Source organism: Callospermophilus lateralis, chromosome 13 (assembly GCF_048772815.1).
Source record: "Callospermophilus lateralis isolate mCalLat2 chromosome 13, mCalLat2.hap1, whole genome shotgun sequence".
In the NCBI taxonomy this organism is placed as follows: domain Eukaryota; kingdom Metazoa; phylum Chordata; class Mammalia; order Rodentia; family Sciuridae; genus Callospermophilus; species Callospermophilus lateralis.
Window position 1 is genome coordinate 58402846 of NC_135317.1, and position 23539 is coordinate 58426384.

At 41.8% G+C, this 23539-nt stretch overlaps 1 protein-coding gene across 1 annotated transcript in view; it reads left to right on the top strand.

Moving 5' to 3' along the window:
• Window positions 1-1246: 1246 nt before the first annotated feature.
• Parp1 (poly(ADP-ribose) polymerase 1) overlaps window positions 1247-23539 on the top strand; it is a 43703-nt gene continuing 21410 nt past the window's right edge. The window contains exons 1-6 of the mRNA XM_076872852.1: window positions 1247-1523; window positions 5371-5536; window positions 16559-16674; window positions 18384-18598; window positions 19977-20076; window positions 22783-22899. Of these exons, the coding sequence (XP_076728967.1) occupies window positions 1404-1523; window positions 5371-5536; window positions 16559-16674; window positions 18384-18598; window positions 19977-20076; window positions 22783-22899 (834 nt within the window). The 5' untranslated portion in view covers window positions 1247-1403. The remainder of the gene's footprint in view (window positions 1524-5370; window positions 5537-16558; window positions 16675-18383; window positions 18599-19976; window positions 20077-22782; window positions 22900-23539) is intronic.

Below are 23539 nucleotides of genomic sequence, written 5' to 3' on the forward strand. Positions count from 1 at the left end.
TCAAACTGTGGTCTGGTTCATCATTATTTCAGTTCTGGTTCTACAAAATAGCTCCAGAGAAATTCTTATCATTGAGGTCAATCTCCATTTGCTGCTCAGGATATTTATCTATCAGATCTATGATCCTAAAAAGGGGTGCAATTTGAGACGAGATGATTGCTCTTGCCTAGTGGGCAGTCTCATCATGAGGTAATCTGCCTGCAATGCTCTGCTACCCCTTAGGACAATAACGGGAGATATCTAGGAATGCTCCAGGAGGTCTGGAGGAGGAGAGTTTAAAGGCTGGCAATTGAATGTCCCTGAAAATCTTGAAAATACTCTAATCTTGGTGTCCTTAGTCTTAAAGGGGGACAAGATAGGTTAGGTAAATTTAGGGCAAATAAACTGTATTACCAGTTTTTAGAAGTTCACCTGGCCACAGCTGTAGCTTGCCAACCAGCCTACTGAACAGCCATGGATTTTATCTGCATTTTGGGGGCAGAGCATATGGGTGACAGAATGGGACCAAAGGATCGCCACTTAGAGATGACATAGTTGTCAAAGCAGAGGTGGAATGAACATGTCTTTTGGTTACTCTCTAAGTAAAGCTCTTAACATGTTTCATCATGTATGCTACTTATTCCATTTACCTTCAACACAGCAAACAGGTTACTAACTTTTAGGATTCTACTGGTGTCTCTCAACCTACTTGCCTACTTAACAGCTGTATCTCTTTGCTTGTTTTTCTTGTTTTCCAAAGCAGAAGTGAACAGTCTAAAATATGGCACGCTCACCATACAATGTATTAAATGAATAAAACAAAAGGCATGGGACTAAAAAAAGAAACTTTGTATTTAAAAAATACAGTTCTATATCAAATAATGAGTTCCACAATTTTCAAGTAGTGATTATCTTAATAATTTGAGTTCTCTTCAACTCTAAAGTGGTATGAAAACATCTGTGAAGTGCAGGCGTGGTGGTGCACACCTGAAGTCCCAGCTACAGGGGAGGCTGAAGCGGAAGGATCGCTTGAGCCCAGCGATTCAAGGTCGAGTAACGAGATCGCGGCTCAAAAAGAAAAATCCGCAGTGACTATTGCTACTATAGCGACCGGTGGCGCTAAGACACATGGGAACTCAGACCCCTACCCGCCTAGGAAAGTTCGCCCCTCCCGGCCGGCAGGGGGCACTCCCGCCGCTGGCCCCGCCCCTAAGCGCGGGCGCTGGGGGCGTTCCCGCCGCCAGGCATCAGCAATCTATCCGGGAGTGGCGGTGGTCGGCGTGGCTTGCTCGGCAGCGGCTTTGGGCGCCTGAGCACTTGCGGAGAGCCGACCGGCGCGGGCGGAGTGGTGAAGCGGCTGCAGCGGTGGTGTGTGTCCAAGTTGCGGTGTCTGGTCCCAGAGCCGCAGCTGCACGAGCGAAAGGATGGCCGAGTCTTCGGACAAGCTCTACCGAGTCGAGTACGCCAAAAGCGGGCGCGCCTCTTGCAAGAAATGCAGCGAGAGCATCCCCAAGGACTCGCTCCGGATGGCCATCATGGTGCAGGTGCGGGGGTGGGGGGAGGGACGGAGCCGGGCGCTCGGCGCAGCCCGAGGCGTCCCGGGCCGCTTTGTGGGCAGCGGGATGAGGCGCGTGGTCCCGCCTGGTTAACTGGGTCGGGGCAGGAAGGACGGAGGACCGTCTCGGAACGAGCCAGGCCTGTGGCGCTGCCGCCGCCCCCCGTGGCCCTCCCGGTCGACCCTTCCGGGAGATTTTGCTGATCTTGCAGGAAAAGCCCGGGAAATAAAGAGTTTTCAGCTAGCGGTACCATTCGCTCTGTGAAACTAAGAAACCACTTCTTTCTGAGTGGAGGAGTTCTTGTGTTATTGCCATTCGCCTCGGGGAAGAAAAAAAGAAATCTGTGCTACTCTGATTATGACCTACCTTCTGGAAGATTTTTGTCCTACATGGGTGGTGTCTACTGGCATGTGAGGATTTTTTTCCTTTTTTTTCCTTAAACCTATTTTTGGCTCTCATTTCAACACCCACACCCTCTCCTGTTTTATTTTAATTATGCAAAACTGCAAGGCAGTTTCGTTTCCATGTAGTGAATTCACTTTGGACCTGATTTGTGATTGAAAACCTTTTCCTCAAACTTTGCAGGTTCACAAATTCATTGTCCATGATTTTGCAGCTGTTTGGTTTGAGGAAGAGTGGCTCTTGGGGCTTTCTTATCTAGGTTCTTTTGAAAGATTGGGGGGTCCCCTCTGGTGTTCTCTGAGGCTTCCAAGGTGGTTAGGGAAGTGTCCAGGTGCTGCAATGAGGGGGTGGGCTAGCAGGCCTTTGCCAGGGCCAGAGGTTCCTGCCTTCTCAGGTTTCCAGTTTGCTGTTGTCTGCCTTTGAAATTCTGGTTCAGTGTTGTCCCATTCCTCCCATCTTCAGCATAAACTGTTACCCAAGCTCAGTGCTAATGGTCAAGGTAATTGATTTTCCTTTCTGCCCTGGACTGTAATGTGTTTCACGAATGACCTGATATCCCTCAAGGGATTTTTCAGTACTTGGGTAGAGGGCAGGAAAACATTTATCCAGTGGGTACCAAGGGCCAACTGTACTTCTGTTATCTCATTTCACAATATGGCAGGGACTGAGGCTGTCATCATGGTATCTTCAGGGCCTTCTGTCTCAGTACCTGGCACAGTATTTTTTTCATTCTGTAGAATGTAAGTGCCTCTTAAGCTCCAAGCACTGTTAACTAATACCTGTAATTACCGTTGGTGACAAAAATCACACATACTGCTAACACACCTTTGCTTTGCTGCTGACATTCAGGATAGAAAAAAAAATGATTATATTTAGAGGTTAGGGAAGACAGATGTAATTTGTTTATTTTTTAACAAAGAGGATACAAGAGAATCAATCCCTCCGAGCTTGGTAAATATTTCTGTACAGGGTGGGTGGTACTTGGTGGAGCTGGGCACTAGGCAGTGTGCCCAGGAGAGAACCCAAGATGTCTTAGCCAAGTGTGGGAGCTTTAGAGTTCTTATTCACAGAAGTAGGGCAGGAAGATGAGACTGGAGAAATAGATAGGGCCTAAGATTTGAAGAACAGTGAAGAGCGAGTCTCTCCACCACACCCAGGGTCTTTGATCTTTACCCTAAATGTATAGGCCTGCTCTTAAGTTCCCCCTGCTAGTGCCAGGGGTTCTTAACCTGGGTCTGTGGGTGACTGAATAGAACACAAGAGATCCCCAAGTTTAGGTAAGAAAAAATTCACATCTCATCTTTACTAATCTCTAGATTAAGTTCATTATTTTCTCCAGTCATCAATATTAGCAGCAAATCAAAGGTATTTTACCTGGGATTTTTGTCACAACAAGAGACATTTTCAAATCACTTTACAGCTGGGGATTGCTCAAAATAGCATACATAATGGTGACTACTTCAGAATTACCGTTAGTTATGAGTGGTAAAGCTTATAGATTAATGTACCCCAAAAGCACTTTTTTAATGTTTTGATAATTATTTCAATATAGTTTCCTGTGTTTATTATGCATTTAAGATGTTACTCCAAGAAAAGGACTTTCTTAGGCCTCACCTCCTAGGCCTCACCGTTCAGCCAGATGATCCTCTTAGTGGGAAGTATGGGCAGAAACCCAAGTATAGCCAGTGTACTGAGAAAAGAAGAGGAGGAGGAGGTGGCTGCTGCTGCTGCTGCTGCTGCTGCTGCTGCTGCTGCTGGGAATTCCAGGAAGGTTCCTGAGAGAAACCTGAACCTGATAAAATTTAGCATTCTGGGACCTCCTTCCCTTTACTAGATAGTGAAAGAAACTCTTTATTATTCAAAGTTAGCTTGGTTTTTCTGTAGTTGTAATTGGAAATTTTAATTCAGAATTTAAAGTTGGTCCTATAGGCTCAGCTGTGGAAGCCAAAAAGAAAGAAGTTATTCTTCTCGGTGCTTGAATTTAAATACCTTCTTTTACATTTGTATGGGGGGATTGTTCTCCAAGCAACCAATACCTGATACTTTTTAGCTATCGTGCCTTGAGGCTGCCTTAGAGGGAGGAGCTGGGCCTTCGGGTGGGGTGTTTTGACTGGGAGGGGTGGTGGGCCTGTGAGTTCCTCAGCCCTGAGCATTCTTGGCACACAGCACAGTCTGTGTCTGTGTAGACAGGCAGGTGGTGTGGGAAATGGTGGCTGGGTGAGGACTCATCTGTGGTGTGAGCCCTTGGGCAGCGCCTCTCAGATGCCCAGTACTCAACACAGCACCCAAACCAAGGAGCAGAAGGTATGGGGCCCCCAGCACAGCCAGGAAGAAATGCTACAGGCACATGTCCTCTTTGGCGCAAGGGTAGTCCAAGCTTGCCAAGGAGGGGTTGACCAGGGAGGGTTCCAGGTAGATCCAAGTTGAAGCCACTTTTGGTGTCCTTGACAGCCAGATTCTTGGGGATCTGCATGGACTTCCTGGTGATAGCTGGTGGAATGAGAACATGGGTTTTCTCTCAGAAATGCTATTTGTCATCTAGTTTGGGGGGCCCATCTTTTCTTTTTTTTTTATTTATTTTTTAGTTGTAATTGGACACAACACCTTTATTTCACTTGTTTATTTTTGTATGTGGTGCTGAGGCTCAAACCCAGGAACTCGCAAGTCCGAGGTGAGCGCTCTACCACTGAGCCATAACCCCAGCCCACGGGGCGGGGCATCTTCTCTGCTGTTTCCCATTTTTTCCTCCCTCTAGATTTAGGGGGAGAAAATTATCTCCTTTTCCTAAAGGAGAGGCAGATCATTCTGTCTCAGGGCCCTCTAGCCCTCAACTGTTATTGCACAGTACTTCCCTCACAGAAGTTAATTCATTCCATTTATCTGTCTGACTGCTGCAAACTTGACACTTTTTTCTGACACATTTTCTCTGCCTTTCTCATTATCTGGGTCTTGTTCCTCATTATTGGTAACTGCAGAAGCATTTAAAGAGCCACTTTCTAGGCTGTCCAGGCCTTTGAGTCCAGAGGTGATTGCTGTGGCTGTCTGGCCTTTCCCAGCAGGTGCAGTAGGGCCAGGACACCAAACGGGTGCCTTGCGCATTTCACTAGTATGTGCAGCAAATCACTAATGTGGAACAACAAGGGGCTAAAAGGGACACAAGGCAGAGATCTGTTGTAGGACACTACCACTTCATGGCAGTAGTCAGCCACAGTTCTCTAAGCTGTTGGGAAAGATTTTGAGTAGGAACATAGGATAGAAGTGTTGTTAATCACTCACATGCAGCTCCTTGGGGGATATGTGGAGGACACAGGCCAGGCCATTTTAGAGAAGGAAACATTCGCTGTGATGCCGTACACTGAGAGCTAGGGTGGTCTGGCAAGCCTGAGTCGGGGGTTGACTGCTCACTCACCGCCTCTGATTCCTTTCCTTTCAGTCACCCATGTTTGATGGAAAAATCCCACACTGGTACCACTTCTCCTGCTTCTGGAAGGTGGGCCACTCTATCCGGCAGCCTGATCTTGAGATAGATGGGTTCTCTGAGCTGCGCTGGGATGACCAGCAGAAAGTCAAGAAGACTGCAGAGGCTGGAGGAGTGACTGGTGCGTACACAAAGGGAGGGCTTGGGAGCTTGACCCCGCTTCTCAAAGCTTCCAGAGGGTCTTTTTGGAGGGAGCAAAGATTGTCCCCCATCTTTCCTTCTGTGTCTCACATAGATGGTTCAGGAGCCCAGTGCCCCTGTGTTTTAGCAACAGCTCCTCAACCTGCCTTGCCTGGAGCGTGTTTGGCCTTTTACTTTTCACATGCTTGAGATATAGCCCTTAATGATTATTTAGTCTGAGTAAAAGTACAAAAGTAGAGTTCCCGTTACCATCAGTTTTTCCCCCACCTCAGCGGTACATGTATTACAGTCGGTGAACATACATTGAGACATTATTATCCAGCATTCGTAAATTCACTGCCTTAAAATCTTCTGTGCAAGACTGGGGATGTGGCTCAGTGGAAGAGCACTTGCCTGACATGCATAAGCCCCTGGTCATCCCTAGCACCACAAAAATAAAAGAATAAGAAATAAACAAAACCCTCTGTGCTATGCCTGTTCATCCCTTCCTTCCCTCTAAGCCCTGGAAATCACAAATCTTTTTTATTGTTTCCATAGTTTCTTCTGATGTCTTAGCCCATGTCATGTCAGGTTACATAGGAAACAGCATAAAGCAAAGCGATTAAATGCCTTATTATGAGGTGAAATCCTGAGGTAAGAGAGTAAAAAGGGAAGGAGGAAGGTGATATCCATGGTATAATCAAGGGATTGGTTCCAGGATTCCAGATGCTCATGACCATTATATAAAATGTTGTAGTGTTTGCATAAAACCTACACCCATTCTCTTGTATACCTGAAGTCATCTCTAGTTTACTCACAGTGCCTGTGTAAATAGTAGTTACACTGTAGTAATTAAGGATAATGAGGAGGAAAAAAGTGTACATGTTTACTATAGAGGCGACCTTCTCCTTACCTCTTGCCAAAATATTTTTTTTTATCTATAATTGATTGAATCCATGGATGCAAAAATCCACAAAGGGCCAACTATGTATGGCAGCATGTCAGGCTGATCATAGTTTCATAAGAAATAGTCAATTGCCTCCAAACAGGTCTTCACCACCAAGCTTCAGGAAGGCCCCTTGAAGAGGAAGGAGGATGTGTTATCACCCCTATTGGACCAGGCTCACCTGAGTGCAGTTGTTCCTGTGCATTTTGAGTGTGGTACTCAGCCTCAGAGTATCTGGCAATCAGATCTCACATCAAAGACTTCCTGGATTTGTGATTGTTTGTTTGTTGTTTTGATTTGGGGGGCTGTTTTCTTGTTTGTTTGTTTTTTTTATACCAGGGATTGTAGCACTTTACCATGGAGCTACATCTCCAGCACTTTTTATTTTTTTATTTTGAGACAGGGTCTCACTAAGTTACTGAGGCTAGCTTTAAATTTGCAATTCTCCTGCCTCAGCCTTCCAAGTCACTAGGATTACAGGCATGTATCACCTTGCCCAGCAATTCCCTGGGTTTGATGGAGATGGCCTGTTGGTCAGAGCTGTGGCCTGACCCTTACCTTGAGATAGTGGCAACCTTAGGGAACAAGGCTGTGGCCCCAGCAGCCATGGTCTCCATGGAGTAAGTAGCCCAAGCCTGGGAAGGGGAATGAGCCCAAAGACGTAGATGAATTGAACCAGGACATGTAGTTTTATGGTTCCTTTTGTTTTTTTCATTTAAACATTTGATCTGTTTGGAATTTGTGCTGGTGTGTGATGTGAGGAATGCCTCCAATTTTACTTTTTTCAGGCAGCAGCCGAGTTTTTCCAGTTCTGCTTATTGAATAGTTCATCATCTTCCCCACTGATAAAGAGGACTTGTAATTCCTGTGTTTGGGGGTCCTTAAATTTTCTGTTCCAGTGGTCAGTTCAAGTTTCTGTATTTATGTACGTGTATACACATACACAGTTTTTTGGGAAACTTTAGTTTACAGCAAAGTGGAACAAAATGTATAGATTTTCCATATACCCTTTGCTTAGTCCTCCATAGCCTCTCCCTCGGCCAACAGCCTGCACCAGAGTAGCACACTTGTTAGAATCAGTGAACCTACTTTGCACATCATTATTACCCAAAGTCCATAGTTTACATTAGGGTTCATTTTATTTTATTCATTCATTTATTTATGTGCAATGCTGAGAATCACACACAAGGCAAGTGCTCTGCCACTGAGCCACAACCGCATTCCCATTCTGTGAGTTTTGACAAATATATTTTGAATGTGTTTACTTTTACAGTGTCATAGATGAGTTTCACTGCTCTAAAAATTCCCTGTGCTCTGCCTGTTCATTGCTCCCTCCTCCCTAACCCATGGCCATCACTGATCTTTTTTTTACTGTCTCCCTTGTTTTGCCTTTTCCTGAAAGAAATGTAGTTAGAATCTTATTACTAGGCTTCTTGCACTTAGTAATAGGCATTGAAGGTTCCTCTCAATCTTTTCATGGCTGTTAGCTTGTTTCTTGTTAGTGCTAAGTAATCCTCTATCAAATGGCTGGCTGTACCTTATTTTATCTGTTTACCTGCTGAAGGAGATCTTGATTGTTTCTGAGTTTGGGCAGTTAAGAACAAAACTGCTATAAATGTCTGCAGATTTTCATGTCAATATGTTTTCGACTCCTTTGTGTAGATGCATGATTGCTATATCTTAGGGTAAAAGTACATTTAGTTTGGTAAGAAACTGCCAAACTATCTTCAAAAATGGCTGACCCATTCTATAGTCCCAGTAGTTGAATGAGAATTCCTGTCTATCCACATCTCTGCTGGTATTCTGTTTTGAATTTTGACCATTCTGGTAGGTGTATAGTATTTTATTATTGCTTTATGTTTTCCTAGTGCTGTAATATTTTTTCACATGCTTATTTGTCATCTGTATGTCTTTGGTGAGGTGTCTGTTTAGATCATCAGCCCATTTTTATTTTATTTTATTTTTTTTAAATTTTATTTTTATGTGGTGCTGAGGATCGAACCCAGTGCCTCATGCATGCCAGAGGAGCGTGCTACTAATTGAGCCATATCTCCAGCCCCATCAGCCCATTTTTAATTGGGTTGTTTTCTTACCACTAAGCTTTGAATCCTTTTGTATTTTGGGGTGGGGCCTGTGGCTCACTGGTAGAGTACTTGCCTAGCATGCATAGGCCCTGGTTCCATTTCCAACATGGAGGGGAGTGGGTCTTTGTGTACTTATGATAATAGCTGTTTATCAGATAATCTTTTGCAGATACTTTCTCCCAGTATATGACTGGTCTTTTTTTTTTTTTTTTTTTCAATGTCTTTCATAGTACAGAAGTTTTTAAATTTTAGTGTAGTCTTGCTTATCAGTTACTTTCATGGATTTTACCTTTGGGGTTTATCTAAAATGTCAGCACTAGACCTAGAGTCATCTAGGTTTTCTCTTGTTGTCTTCTAGTTTTATGTTTTACATTTAGGTCTGTGATCCATTTTGAGTTGTCTTTCATGAACAGTTGAAGATCTATATCTAGATTCTTGTTTGTCATTGGGGTGGGGGTTTTTTGTTGTTGTATGTGAATGTCCGATTGAGCACCATTTGTTGAAAAGACTCTTTTCTCCATTATTACCTTTGCTTCTTTGCCAAAGATCAGTGGGCTGTATTTATGTGGGTCTATTTCTGGGCTGTCTGATCTGTTACTTGTTTATCCTTTAAGCTACCCTGTCTTAATTGCAGTAGCTAACTATAAGCCTTAAAGTCCAGTAGAGTCTATCCTTCAACATTGTTCCTCTTCAGTATTGTCTTGGCTATTCTTAACCTTTTTTCCTCTCCATGTAAACTTCAGAAGTCAGTTTCAGTGTCCACAAACTAACTCGCTGGGTGCCTTTAAATTTTTATTTTTTAAAATTTTTGGTATGCTAGGGATTGAACCCAGGGCCTTGTACCTGTAGACAAGCACTCTACCATTGATCTCCAATGCCCAGCTCCACCTTTAAATGATAAGAATCACTTTTCATTGCATTTTGAAGGAAATCATCTGAAACTACCTCCTAACCTCCTCCCTTCCTAAGTTGGCCCAGTTTAACCTGTTCTCATGACTCCAGGATGTCGCTCCTTTCTTCCCCAGGCAGCTGTTTGTGTCTGTGCTAAAGTGTGCTTCCTCTCTTTGCTCAGCCTTCTTGCAGTTGTTGAGGATGTATGGCTCCAAATGTTTTTGTCTGCTGAAAATTGAGAGATCAGTAACACCTCAGAATCTTGAGAGCAAATTTGCCAAGAATGACTCTACATGTGTCTGTTTTAGCAGAGAATGAATTTATTAAAATTTTTCTTGGGGCTGGGGATGTGGCTCAAGCGGTAGCGCGCTCGCCTGGCATGCATGCGGCCCGGGTTCGATCCTTAGCACCACATACAAACAAAGATGTTGTGTCCGCCGAAAACTGAAAAATAAATATTGAAATTTAAAAAAAAAAATTTTTTTTTCTTGATCTGTGGCTCTTTTCCCTTTTGAATTCAGGATAACAGAAGTTGCAGGCTTAAAGACCTAAATATGTTATGTTTAGTTATAATTAAAATATATCAAATTATAATTTTTATAACATGAAAAGGCATATTAATTTTGTTGTGAATATGTTTCATGAAACCATTATAACCATAAAATTAAGATACTACTAATTGCCTAGGGATTTTTTTAATCCAAAAGGCCTAACATGCTATTTCTAGGCATAATGAAAAGTTTAATTCAATCTAGACCTTTAATGTAGATTAATATTGTGAAATGTCTTCTTTATAAAATATTGTTTTAGTACTTATTTTCCTTTTGTTGTTGTTGGGTTTTTTTTGTAAAATACATATAAGAAAATTTTTGTCATTTTAACAATTTTCAAAATGTACAGTTGATGGCGTTAAATACATTCACATTACCATCACCACCATCCATCTCTAGAATCTTTTGACTTTCCACTCTGAAACTCGGTACCCATTAAACAACAGTCCCCAACCTATTCACATGTCATTGAATATTTGGGGTGGTTTTCACATTTGGCTGTTATAAATAATGCTGCCATGAACAGGCGTGTACATATATCAGTGAGAGACTCTGCTTTCACTTCTCTGCTATATATACCAGAATTGAAATCCCTGGGTCATACAGTAATTCTGAATTTTTTGAGGAGCCTCTATACTCTTGTCCATAGGAGTTATACCATATTTACTCTTTTCTTGTTTAAATTACAGGTTTTCATCATTAATTTTAAGAGAAAAGTAAGATTCATTTATTCAGGTCTTACCAAATTTCATGTACCATTCCAGGCATTTAATATCTATTCATTTCATTCAATCCTTGCAGTAGGTCTCAAGGCAGACTAAGGAGTCTCAGGCACAGAGAAATTAGGTAGGCAGGCAGCACTCAGTTAATACTGGTGGTAAGTCCTAAACCGAATTCACATCCAGGCTGTGCTGATTTTAAGACCAGAATTATAATCTTTTAGCTAAATTGAAAAATAGAGCTGTTATAAACATCTTATACATCCTGGGCATCTGTCCAGTTGTTCCTTCAATCTCAAGAAGTGGAATTACTGCTCAGAGGATGAACAGATTTAAGACCTCCTCATGTATGTGCCAAATTGCCTTCCAGAAAGGTTGCATCATGTATGCTTGTATCAGTAATACTTGATGAACCTATTTCTGTACTTCCACGCCATTCTGAAAATATTTCTCTCTCTTTTTTTGTGTGTGTGAATGTATAACAATATATCAGATATAACAATATATCTATAGATATATTGTTTTGTTGTTGTTTTATCCAAAATATCTTTTTTATTTCATTCCTAGTGAGGTAGAACGTTTTGTCATGTGTTTGCTAGCTTTTTATTATTGTTGTTGTTGTTATTATTGTTGTTGTTATTAATTTATTTTTTACTTGTAGATGGACACAGTGCCTTTATTTATTTACCTGTGGTGCTGAGGATTGAACCCCGGGCCTCACTCATGCTAAGCAAGTGCTGCACCACTGAGCCAAAACCTCAGCCCGCTAGATTTTTTTTTTTTAATAAGTCCTTGGGTTCAACATCCAGTAATACAAACTTGACATTGAAAATGTTTGAGAATAACAAAATCATGGCATTTGCAGGGAAATGGATGGCACTAGAGCAGATTATGCTAAGCGAAGTTAGCGAATCCCTAAAAAACGAATGCCGAATGTCTTCTCTGATATAAGGGAGGTGACTCAAAACAGAGTAGGAAAGGAAGGAAGAGCATGAGAAGAAAATTACCATGAAACAAGGAAAAGAGGTGGGAGGGAAAGGGAGGGAGAAGGGGAATTGCACGGAAGACGGAAGGAGACCCTCATGGGTTCACAAAATATATATACAATGGTGTGAGGGGGAAGGGAAGAAAGAGATAAGTGTCACAGTAGAATGGGTAGAGAATAGTGAGGGGAGGGGAGGGGAGGGAACCGGGGATAGGGAGGGCAGCAGAATTCAACTGACACTAGGATTGCTATATGTATATATATGGATGTATAACCAATGTGATCCTGCAATTTGTACACATGGAAAAATGAGAATTCATACCCTATTTGAATCAAATGTATGATATGTCAAGATCATGTATTGTCTTGAGCAACTAATAAAAGAAAAACAAGAAAATGTTTGAGAAAACATTTCTATATTGAGCATGTATAGAATTTACTGGGTTTTTTTTTTTTTTTTGAATTTTTGAATATTTATTTTCAGTTATCTGGAGATGATTTTAAATATATGTAAGAATCCACATAGCTTTATGTTCAGGTACTATGCCATTTTATAGAAGGGATTTGAGCATCCTTGGATTTAATATTGTTGTGGGCCTAGAAACTGATCCCTCACAGACACTGAGGAACGACTACATTAACCTGTGTCCTTGCTCATTTTTTCTTTTGAGCTATTTTTTCTTTTCTTATGAAATGTAGAAGATGCTGTCATAACATTTTACAAGTAGTTTTCCAGTTTAATCTTCTTAACTAATATGTGTTTTGCCACATTAAAATTTCACTAATGTTCATGTCTTCTCATTTATAGTATTTGTCTTTGGTATTAATCGTATTTGGAATTTTTAAAATAATTTACACATAGTTATATGTACATATCGCAAGTATGTATTTCAGTTTTTTTCAGCTCAGTTTTGACAAATGAACACCCATCTAATGCATATCCTATCAAATTGTAGAATATTTCTGTTAACACTAAGAAACAACGTTTGAAGAACATCATTTTAGTTTTCATTATTTTTCCATCCACGTTGTTGCAAATGTCAGGGTTTCATTCTTTTTTCATGGTAATGGTATTTTATCATTACGCAGTGTATACATGTTTCAAATATTACCTAATGGTACCTCATTACATCATGTTTGGGTTTTTTTTTTTTTAATTTTTTATAACTTTATTTTTTAATGTGGTTCTGAGGATCAAACCCAGTACCTCACCCATGCTTGACAAGTACTCTACCACTCAGCCCCAGCCCCAGCCCCAGCCCTGTTTTGTACTTTATTTAGTGACAAGGTCTCACTGAGTTGCTTAGCGCCTTGCTTTTGCTGAGGCTGGCTTTGAACTCACAATCCTCCTTTCTCAGCCTCTTGAGCTGCTGGGATTACAGGCGTGTACCACTGCGTCCAGCTAATTAAAAATTCTTTAAATTTTAAAGTAAAAGGTGGAGGGTTTCTTGTTTGATAAATTGGAAAAAAAAATGTAGAACATTTCTGTTGCATCATAAAGTTCCCTCTGTGCCCTTTTCTGGTCATCCTTCCCCTCCCCAGGAAACCATTTGATTTCTTGTGTGTGTTAGGGGCGGGGGTGCTGGACGTTGAAGCTAGGGCCCTGTTCGTGCAAGGCAAGCCCTCTACCAACTGAGCTGTATCCCCAGCCCCCACTGTTTGATTTCTAACCCCATAGATTAATTTTGGTGTGTGTATGGGTTTTTGGTTTTTTTTTTTCCTTTTGTTTAGTTTGGTTTGTACCAGGGATTAAATCCAGGGGCATTCAACCACTGAGCACATCTCTAGCCCTTTTATTTTGAGACAGGGTCTCACCAAGTTGCTTAGAGCCTCACTAAATTGCTGAGGCTGGCTTTGAACTTGTGATCCTCCTGCTTCTGTCTCCCTGAGGTGCTGGAATTACAGGCATGCACTACCGTGCCCAGCCCTCATAGATTGATTTTGCTTGGCTTAGAGTTTAAGGGGGAAAAGCATTTGTGTGCTTTCTTGTGTTTCTTTCATTTAGCCAGCAAGATACTCATCTAGGTTATTTCACGTGTCATTAGTTAGTCCTTTTTTATTGTAGTCTTCTGTGTCACAATTTATCTAGTTTTCTGTTGGTGACTTTTAGGTTGTTGCCATGAAGACTATTACCAATACAGCTGCATGTGTATACAAGTCTGTGTGTATACTTGTGCTTTCATTTCTTTTGGGTAAATATCTAGGAATGGAATGGGTAATCATGTGATGGATATGTGCTGCTCATTTGAGAAACTGCCACACAAAGTGCCAGTGATAAATGAGAATTTCAGTCCCTCCACATTGTTACCGACACTTGGTATGGTCCCTTTTTTTAAATATTGGCCATCCCAATGAGCTGTCTTTTTTTGGTATGGTTTTTTTAATATTTATTTTTTTTTTAGTTTTCGGTGGACACAACATCTTTGTTTGTATGTGGTGCTGAGGATCAAACCCGGGCTGCACGCATGCCAGGCGAGCGCGCTACGCTTGAGCCACATCCCCAGCCAATGAGCTGTCTTATACTAACATTGATGAAGGTTGATCGTCCATAATCCAAAAAAATAGGAAACGTTCCAAAATTCAAAACTTTGAGCACCAACACAACACCACAAATGGGACATTCATATGACAGGTCAACATCAAAATGCTGGTATCGTAGACATCATGTAAAATTACCTTTAGGCTTTGTGTGTAATGTATACGTAGTATACATAGAACATCAATATTATGCTTAGACTTCAGTCGTATCCCGGAGATATCTCATTGTGTATATGCAAATATTTAAAAAAATTTTTTTAAGTCCAAAACAGTTCTGGTCCCTAGTATTTCAGATAAGGGTTACATGACCTATATCATCGTGGTTTTAAGTTGTCCTTCTCTTTAAGAGTTCTTGGTATATTCTAGATGCACATATTGTGAATACCCTCTCCCTCTCAGTAGCTTGGCTTTTTATTTTAATTATTGATATTTTTGGAATAGGAGTTTTTGATTTTCATGAAGTGTTTGTTGTCTCATATAAGAAATCTTTGCTTATTCTTAGATCAAAGATACACTTTTTTGTTTTCTTCTAAAAAGTTTTGTGAGTTTAACTTTCACATTTGGATTTGTAATCTATGTTAAATGTATGAAGAAGAGGTCGTTTGGGTTTTTCCCTATGTGGATAGGCTATTCTAATGCCATTTGTTGAAAAAGCTTGGTTCTCTCATTGAATTGTTGGGTCTGTGTCTGGATTCTATTTGGTTCTGTTGATTCGTCTAGTAGTACCACAGTGTTTTAAGTACTGTAACTTTTTAGTAACTCATGTAATTCCTCCAACTTTGTTCTTTTTCAATATTGTTTTGGCATTTCTAGGTCTTTTTGTACACTTAAGTTTATTAATTTCCTCAGAAAAAGCCTGCTAGAAACTTGATTGACATCATATTAAATCTGTGAACCAAATTTCAGATAGTTGACATCTTAACAAGTTGATCTTTGCAATCCATGAAAATGATACATTTCTCATTTTATTTAGATTTTGTTTAATTTCAATAAAGACAATTTTCAGTGCAGAGATCTGTGTTACTTTTGTTAAAATTTATTTCTTTGAGTATGTGTGTCTTAGTGCTATTTAAGTAGCTGTGTGCTCTCATTTTTTTCAGTGTTTATATCTATTATATAGAAATGTTATATATTTGTAGATTGAGCTTGTGTCCTTTAAATTTGCTAAATTTAGTTAATAGTCCTGGTAGTTTTTTTGTATATTCCTATGGATATCCCGCAAATGCAGTCATGTCATTTACAGACAGATGGCTCTGCTTATTTTTTCTAAACTTAACACCTTTCCTTTCTTTTTTTTGCTCTAACTATACTAGGATCTCCACTGCAGTGTTAAATGGTAGTACTAAGAGGACAGTCTTGTCTAATTCCTGATCTTCAGAGAGACATTCAGCCTTAGAATTTATTTTTTATTTTATTTATTTTTTATTTTTTTGGGAGAGAGAGAGAGAGAGAGAGAGAGAGAGAGAGAGAGAGAGAATTTTTTAATATTTATTTTTTAGTTCTTGGCGGACACAACATCTTTGTTTGTATGTGGTGCTGAGGATCGAACCCGGGCCGCACGCACGCCGGGCGAGCGCGCTACCGCTTGAGCCACATCCACAGCCCCAGAATTTATTTTTATATAAGCAAAGAATCTCGTTTTTGTCCCAGATGGTTGGCCAGTACCGTCAAATCACTCATTGAATGATTTAACCTTTCCCCAACAATTTAAAATGATACCTTTAGGGCTGGGGTTGTGGCTCAGTGGTAGAGTGCTCGTTTAGCACGTGCGAGGCCCTGGGTTCGATACTCAGCACCACATAAAAATAAATTAAATAAAGGTATTGTGCCCAACTACAACTAAAAAATAAATATTTTTAAAAAATAAAATAATACCTTTACCATGTATTTAATTTTTATGTATCTTTATGTTTGATCTGAATCAAGATATTTTCTTTAACCTTGATAAATAAAGTATAATGAAAATTAGAAGGCTGAGTAAGAATATTGCTCCAGGATTTTAAGGTAAATACTTATTACCAAAGCCTGTGTTGGAACTCCAGAGTAAAGGGAGAATGGTGGAAAGCTCTGTAGCTCACCACCAGCCAATATGATGCTGTTCCTGAGAGCTTGTCTGAGAAAAGTCACATTATTATCAGAAAAGAAGCTGTATTAAGCAGCCATAGTAAACAGAGATGAAATAGATAAATTGTAGTTCCTCAAAACACAAAGGTGTCCTGGGGAAAGGTGCTGGGGAGGTGATGGGGGAGGTTTGGGGAGCTGTACTATGAAACTGTTGACACGAGCATTGCTGTGTGTTCATTGTTCAGGTAAAGGCCAGGATGGAGTTGGCAGCAAGGCAGAGAAGACACTGGGTGACTTTGCAGCAGAGTATGCCAAGTCCAACAGAAGCACGTGCAAGGGGTGTATGGAAAAAATAGAAAAGGTGAGCACTTGGTGATGCAAATGTCTGTACTTTATGGAATGCTTGCATTGGATAACTTAAGAAAAAAAGAAGCAGCAGGCTTTAGGTGCTACTGAACAAGTAGTGACTAAAAATATAGTGAGGATCCTAGTAGAGACTGGAGATGGCAGTGACTTTTCTTCCAGGCATGTTGGGCCCTGCTTACTCACAGTCCAGTCTTCATGTACATAGTGCCTCATCTCTTGGGGCACCTGGGAGGTTTTGGAAAGCATTAACATAGGAGGTTCCCCCTGGAATGGGATGGGTCTTGCTTTGTGGCAGATTTAAGTTTAAGAAATAGTTTCCCTCTTATGAGCCTTCACCTTTCTTTTGTTTAATCAGAGAAACTTCATTAACCAAACTTCCCTGCCAATTCGAGTCACTAAAGACTAACAGTCCAACAGAATAGATGGCTGGCTGTGGGTGGGGTGGAAGGGAAGGCCTGCACCCTCCAATCTTCTTTCCCTTCTCTGATGTTACACATACTTATTCATTGAAAGTTTCTGCCCCCTCGAGGTATCCTACACTGTCTTAGATAACTTCCTGTTGCTATGATAAAATACTTAAGATAAACCAGCTGAAAAGTAGGAAAAGTTTTATTTTGTCTTACCATTTCAGAGGTTTCAGTCCAGAACTGATGGGGCCTGTGGCACACAGTACATCATGGTGGGAACATACACAAGAAGTGTCTATTTACCTCATGGTTGTCATGAAGCAAAGACAGAGATAGGAAAGGTCTTCCTTATCCTCTCTAGGGCATGCCCCCATGACCTAACGTCTATGAGGAGTCACTTTCCAATAGTGTCACCAAGCCTTCAACACATGTGCCTTTGGGGAATACTTGAGCCCAACTACATCATATAGGAAATTGACAAAAATATGGACATGCTGGATCTTTTCAAGTCCTTCAACTGCCAAAAATTGGAGGCAAAAATTAAGGTTCTCTTCATCTCAAGAAATGCCAGATGCTATGTGCTGTTGAGTTTTGCTTGGCCTGCAATGGAGTTCTGTGTATTTTTAGCAGCCCCTATGGTTTCTCTAGATCTGTGCCTCACAGGCATGAAACTCCCAGGAATGCCATGCCCAACAAGGGCAGGTTGGCAAGATGGGCTCTTGTCTCTGGGTTTATTACTGTTTCTTGGTGGAGGCTTCCATGTGTAGAGACCAGAAAGTACATGGGAGGGTGAAACAAGCAAAAAAGTTCCTCTTGAGGCTGGGATTGTGGCTTGGTGTTAGCGTGCTCACCTAGCATGCGTGAGGCACTGGGTTCAATCCTTAGCACCATGTAAAAATAAAGACAATAAAGTCCATCAACAACTAAAAAAAGATATTTTTTTTTAAAAAAAATGTTCCTCTTGGGACAGGGAGCTGCACTGGGGGGGCCAGCCAGATGTTGTATGAGATCCAAGTTGTGCCCAGCACAACACATCAGGTATTCTTATGCCTGCCTTAGGTCAGCATCCTCAGGGAAATGTTCTCAGTCCCTTACTGTCCCCATTCAAAATGGGATGCAGATCCTTATGGGTAACATAATCCTTGGTGACATAAGAGCTAAAACTTCACAGTGGTCTTTGAGTTGCTGGCCAGGCCTTGACCCCAAAGCCTTTTGCCAGTTGGAACACAGGCTGGCCTTCTGCATGTTCACTGCACTACTTTGACACTCCCTATACCACATTCTGCTTTTCCCACAGGGCCAGATGCGCCTGTCCAAGAAGATGCTAGACCCAGAGAAGCCACAGCTGGGCATGATTGACCGCTGGTACCATCCAAACTGCTTTGTCAAGAACAGGGAGGAACTGGGCTTCCGGCCTGAGTACAGCGCCAGCCAGCTCAAGGGTTTCAGCCTCCTTTCAGCGGAGGATAAGGAAGCTTTGAAGAAGCAGCTCCCAGGAATTAAGAGTGAAGGGTGGGTGGAGCTTGGTTGCTAGGTGGGGGTATTAAGGGAGGCCTAAAGACCTTACAAATTCTGTACTGTGTCTTGTTTTCCTTGGATGACTGTCAGAAATCTAGGGAGATATAGACTAAAGCATGGTGACTACAGGGTTGTGGGAGCGACACATAAAGACCACCACTCTGTACTGTTGAGTATTCCCCTTGCCTAGGTCAACGCCATGGTTCCTCTGATCCCCTCACTACCTACCTTCATTGTCTCCTTAGCATCCTATAGGCATGTGTGTTCCTGTGTAACTGGGTCTCAGGGAACGGTACTGAGGGAATCATGCACATTTGTCAACAGTGACTGGCAGTGGGTAATGAGCTCCCCATCTTGGAGTTGAGAACCTTGAGTCCATAGGCATCCCCTCTCCTTCCTATTGACCCTTTGCTGGCCCATCAGTCCCAGAGAGAGTGGCTTGTTAATGAGCACACCAAGGGCAATGTGGCAGTGCAGGTGCGTCTCTTGGGATGACAGCTGGGCCATGGTCATCAAGCAGTCTCATGCATTATTTCAGTTAATAACACACAAGCTCATTACACTGGCACGTATGACTCTGGAATGTGAAAGAAAACCAGCAAACCAGGCCCATAAATGAAGTCCTTAGGGTGTTGCATGTGTGGTATGGATGTAGGGATTCACCGGCCACATTTATGTATGATACCAAAATGCTACATATTTGGTTTGTCAGGCACTGAAGTCCCCTGTAATTGGGCTATTTTATCTGGTTATCATCACAATCATGTAAGGCATTCTCTCCCTATTTTGTGGATGAGGAAAATATAAAAGTTTGAATTTAGTTCTCTGTTGGCCAAGACAGACTGGTTAGAAGGGCTTTCACCTGTCACTTCTTGTTTAGGTTCTGAGTACAGTCCCATCTCTGGTAATGGTCTCCTGGCCTTGGGAGCAGCCTTGTGTTTTAGCTCCAGAAACTCAGTGATGGCACCCGTGTTTGTCTGCAATCCTTGCCTTTCAGCTGTGGTTTATTTCCAGTGGAGTCCCCACCAGAACTTTCCTAGTGATTTTGTACCTAGAGTTTTGAAATCAAATGGGGCCTGAGCTCTGAAACCTGTAACCAGTTGTTCTAAGGCCCCAGAACAAATTTCAGCTCACCTCCTTGGGTGGCAGAGTATATTGTGAAATGGATAGTCTCCTGCCTTCTTGGTTGCAAATACTGCCTGAGTGTTTGACCAGAAGTTCCTAAGAGCCCTGAGTGGGACACATTGCAGGTAAGTGACAAGCATGTGTAGGGCCCAATATCAGGAGTTAAAATGATATTGAATTGTGTCATTACACATCATTGGGTGTCTGTTTCAATGACTGGTTCTTTTATATCCCATGTCTCCTTCAGAAAGAGAAAAGGTGATGAGGTGGATGGAGTAGATGAAGTGGCCAAGAAGAAGTCTAAAAAAGACAAAGACAAGGACAGTAAGCTTGAAAAGGCCCTCAAAGTGAGTTCCAAGCTTTGTCTCCTTTCATCGTTCTGGGAAGAAAATTCAAGGAAATATGTCCCACTTACTAGGATAGGATCTTTAAGAATTCTCAGATTGATAACCTTTGTTGATACCCTGGCTTTCTTCCCAGTTAGATTTCCTCCTCTCAAATATAAGATTTTCATTTGGAGGAGAACCCACAATTTGGCCATAGGTTCCAAACCTGTATCCAGGCTCAGACAGACAAAGCACTCAATCCTCACTAACCAGACTCAGCTAGGGAGGGAGAATCATGCTTCATCCTAATTGGGCCTTGCTATACATTCTACACCTTTGGGGATACTTGCAAACATAAGAAACCAAGTATTAAATTCAAGGATACTAGAGGTTCACAGCATGGACAAGTGTTTTGAAGATTTGAAGAGAGAAAGTTTTTCTACTTTATTTTATTTTTTTTAATTTTGGTACCAGGAATTGAACTCAGGGATACTCAACCACTGAGCCACATCCCCACATCCCCAGCCCAACTCTCACTGAGTTGTTAGCACCTCGCTTTTGCTGCGGCTGGTTTTGAACTTGTGATCCTCCTGTCTCATCCTCCCTAGCCCCTTAGATTACAGTTGTTTGTGCCACCATACCCAACTTTATTTTTTATTTTATTTATTTATTTATTTATTTATTTCAACTTTATTTTTTAAATGAAGGTCTCAATAAGCAAAGAAGTGGAAGGCATGTGATGAAAGAGGAGAGATACTGGGTGACTGGGAAATTAAAACAGTTGATCTCTTCCTGGGAACATGGTTTGTGTGAGCCATCTGCCTGGGTCTCTTTTGTGAGTGTTCAGATTTTGCTGGTGAGAAAAATTAGAGCTGAGTATGGTGGTGCACACCTGTAATCCTAGCAACTGGGAGGGTTGAGGCAGTAGGATCACAAGTTCAAAACCAGCCTTAGCAATTTAGTGAGGCCCTCAACAACTTAGCAAGACCCTGTCTCAAAATAAATAAATTTTAAAGCATTGGAAGCAATTTCTGATCTGGTTTCAATTGCTTATTAAGAATCACAAATTTGGGACTGGGGTTGTGGCTCAGCAGTAGAGCACTCTCCTAGCACGTGCGAGGCCCTGAGTTCGATCCTCAGCATCACAAGTAAAATAAAGGTATTGTGCCCAACTATAACTAAAAAGTAAAATATTTTTTTAAAGAATCACAAATTTTTTATCGTCTTAGGGTAAAAATTTATTTATTTATTTATTTATTTATTTATGGTGCTGGGAATTAAACTCAAGACATTCAACCACTGGGCCACATCCCTAGCCCTGTTAGAGACAGGGTCTCACTGAGTTGCTAACTGCCTTTTTATTGCTGAGGCTGGCTTTGAACTTGTGATCCTCCTGAGTCAACTTCCCAACTGCTAGGATTATAGGCATGCACCACCACACTCAGCAAAAAAGAATCTATTGTGTGCCATTCTGAATTTTCCCTTCATTTAGTTTGGTGTTATTCTCTCTCTATTGTTGCCAGAGATGTAAAGAAAGAAGAATAAATTGCTCCCTTAGCCTTCCCACCCTGGCACCTCTGTTTCTGCTGGCTCCCCTTCCTTGCTTGTGAAGAAAATAGTTCAGATACTTTCATTTAATCCTATGCCCACTACACTTTTTCCTTGCACCTCCTTATCTCCTTGTTTCTTTGCCTCAGCATGTCCCCTGCTATAGGGAGGGTGAGAGTGTTATTAAGAGCCTTTAAACATGGAACTGGGAAGCAAGCTGAGTGTATGACTGCAGCTTCACCAGAGGAGTTCAGATGCTCACTTGGTGCTGATAGCAACACCATGGGGTATGGTAGGGCTGGCATTGTCATCTCCATTTTACAGATGGGATCTGTGACTGAGATGGTGCATAACACCCACCCTCCTAGGAAAGAGGAAGCTCATCCTGGCCTTGACTCTAAAACAGCTGATACTTGCCTCAGCAAGGTGGTTGTGAGAATAAATGAAATGATATGTGCAAGTGTCTCACAAAGGACATAAACATCAAAGTCAAGATTTAGCCAGGCCTAGTGGCACACTTGTAATCTAAGCAACTCAGGAGGGTTAGGCAGGAAGATTATAATTTTAAGGCCAGCTTGGTTGTCTGTCTCAAAAAAATAAAGAACAACTGGAAAGTAGTTCCATGGAAGAGTGCCCTGGATTCAGTCCCCACTTCTACAATAAACTGAATAAAATTAAGACTAAAATTCCATTTCCAAAAGAGCTTAAATATATTCTTGCATGATTCTGAATACAGTGTAATATTAAGAGAACTAGTGCTTGGAAATCACTGGAAGAATAGCCATATTTTATCTCCTTTAATTGCTGGATGTTGGCTAGGGTAAATGTGGACCCTGAGTCCAACCTAGAACTTCCCAGGCTCTTCTCTGTATCTCCTGGTATTGGTTTATTAGGGATTGGTTGCAGGGCCTCTGGGGACTTGGTTTCAGCCTTCCCCATACCCCAAGTAGTCTTTCCTCCCCACCTTGTAGAGTATTCTTCAAGAGACCACACTTAAGTTTTAATTTAATATCCACATGAGGGTGACTGGGAGTAGAAGTTTGCTAACCCACCTTGGAGAGGCAACACAGTTGATTCATAAGTGTAGATTTGGAGGCTGAAGGCTGGGTGCAGACTCTTTCATTTGGCTTCCTCTTTTTGAAAAGAGCTAGTCTCTGACCTGCTGGGTCTTGTCCATAGGCCCAGAATGACCTGATCTGGAACATCAAGGATGAGCTAAAGAAAGTGTGTTCAACAAATGACCTGAAAGAACTGCTCATCTTCAACAAGCAGCAAGTGCCTTCTGGGGAGTCCGCGGTGAGCTGCCTTTGTGTTAAGTGGGATGTGCAGGTGAGGTCAACCCTGTCGATTTGGAGTGACTGTCTCATGGAGCATGGGAGGCCCTCCATTTGAACACCTGCTGGTATTAACTGAGAGGAGTAAAACTTCTGTAGTTGTGTTGCACGGTCATCATTGCCATCAAGGTCAGCATTTCCGTGGGACGAATGGTGTGGACTTTCTTAGACCAAACTAAACATTACCATTTGTCATTCTTAGAATTTTGGTGAGGACTAACATGAGACATATATTTACCTTGTGTGTGTTCATGCCACGTGCTTTGCACTTTCTGCTGCCTCTGCCCAAACTCCCCAGGATTGCCAAGCCTGCAGAAGGCGTAGATTTGAGGAAACATGGGAACTCAGTGGCATGCCCATGTGCCACTGGTTTTTCCCACTTCCTCTTCCCTGCTGTTATGCTCTGGAGCTGAGCTTGGCACAGCAACCTGTGTAGTAGCAGTGGATGCTCTGGACTCTGTCCTGCTTTCTAAGTCCCTAAGGGGAGGAGAGGCTGCAGGATCCCTTGACTTGGAGATAAGGTCTCTGAAAGTTTGAGAACCCGCATCTTATTGTTAAGCAGCTGCCCCTGTGACAGGCCTCTGCAGTGAGTGAGGTCTGCA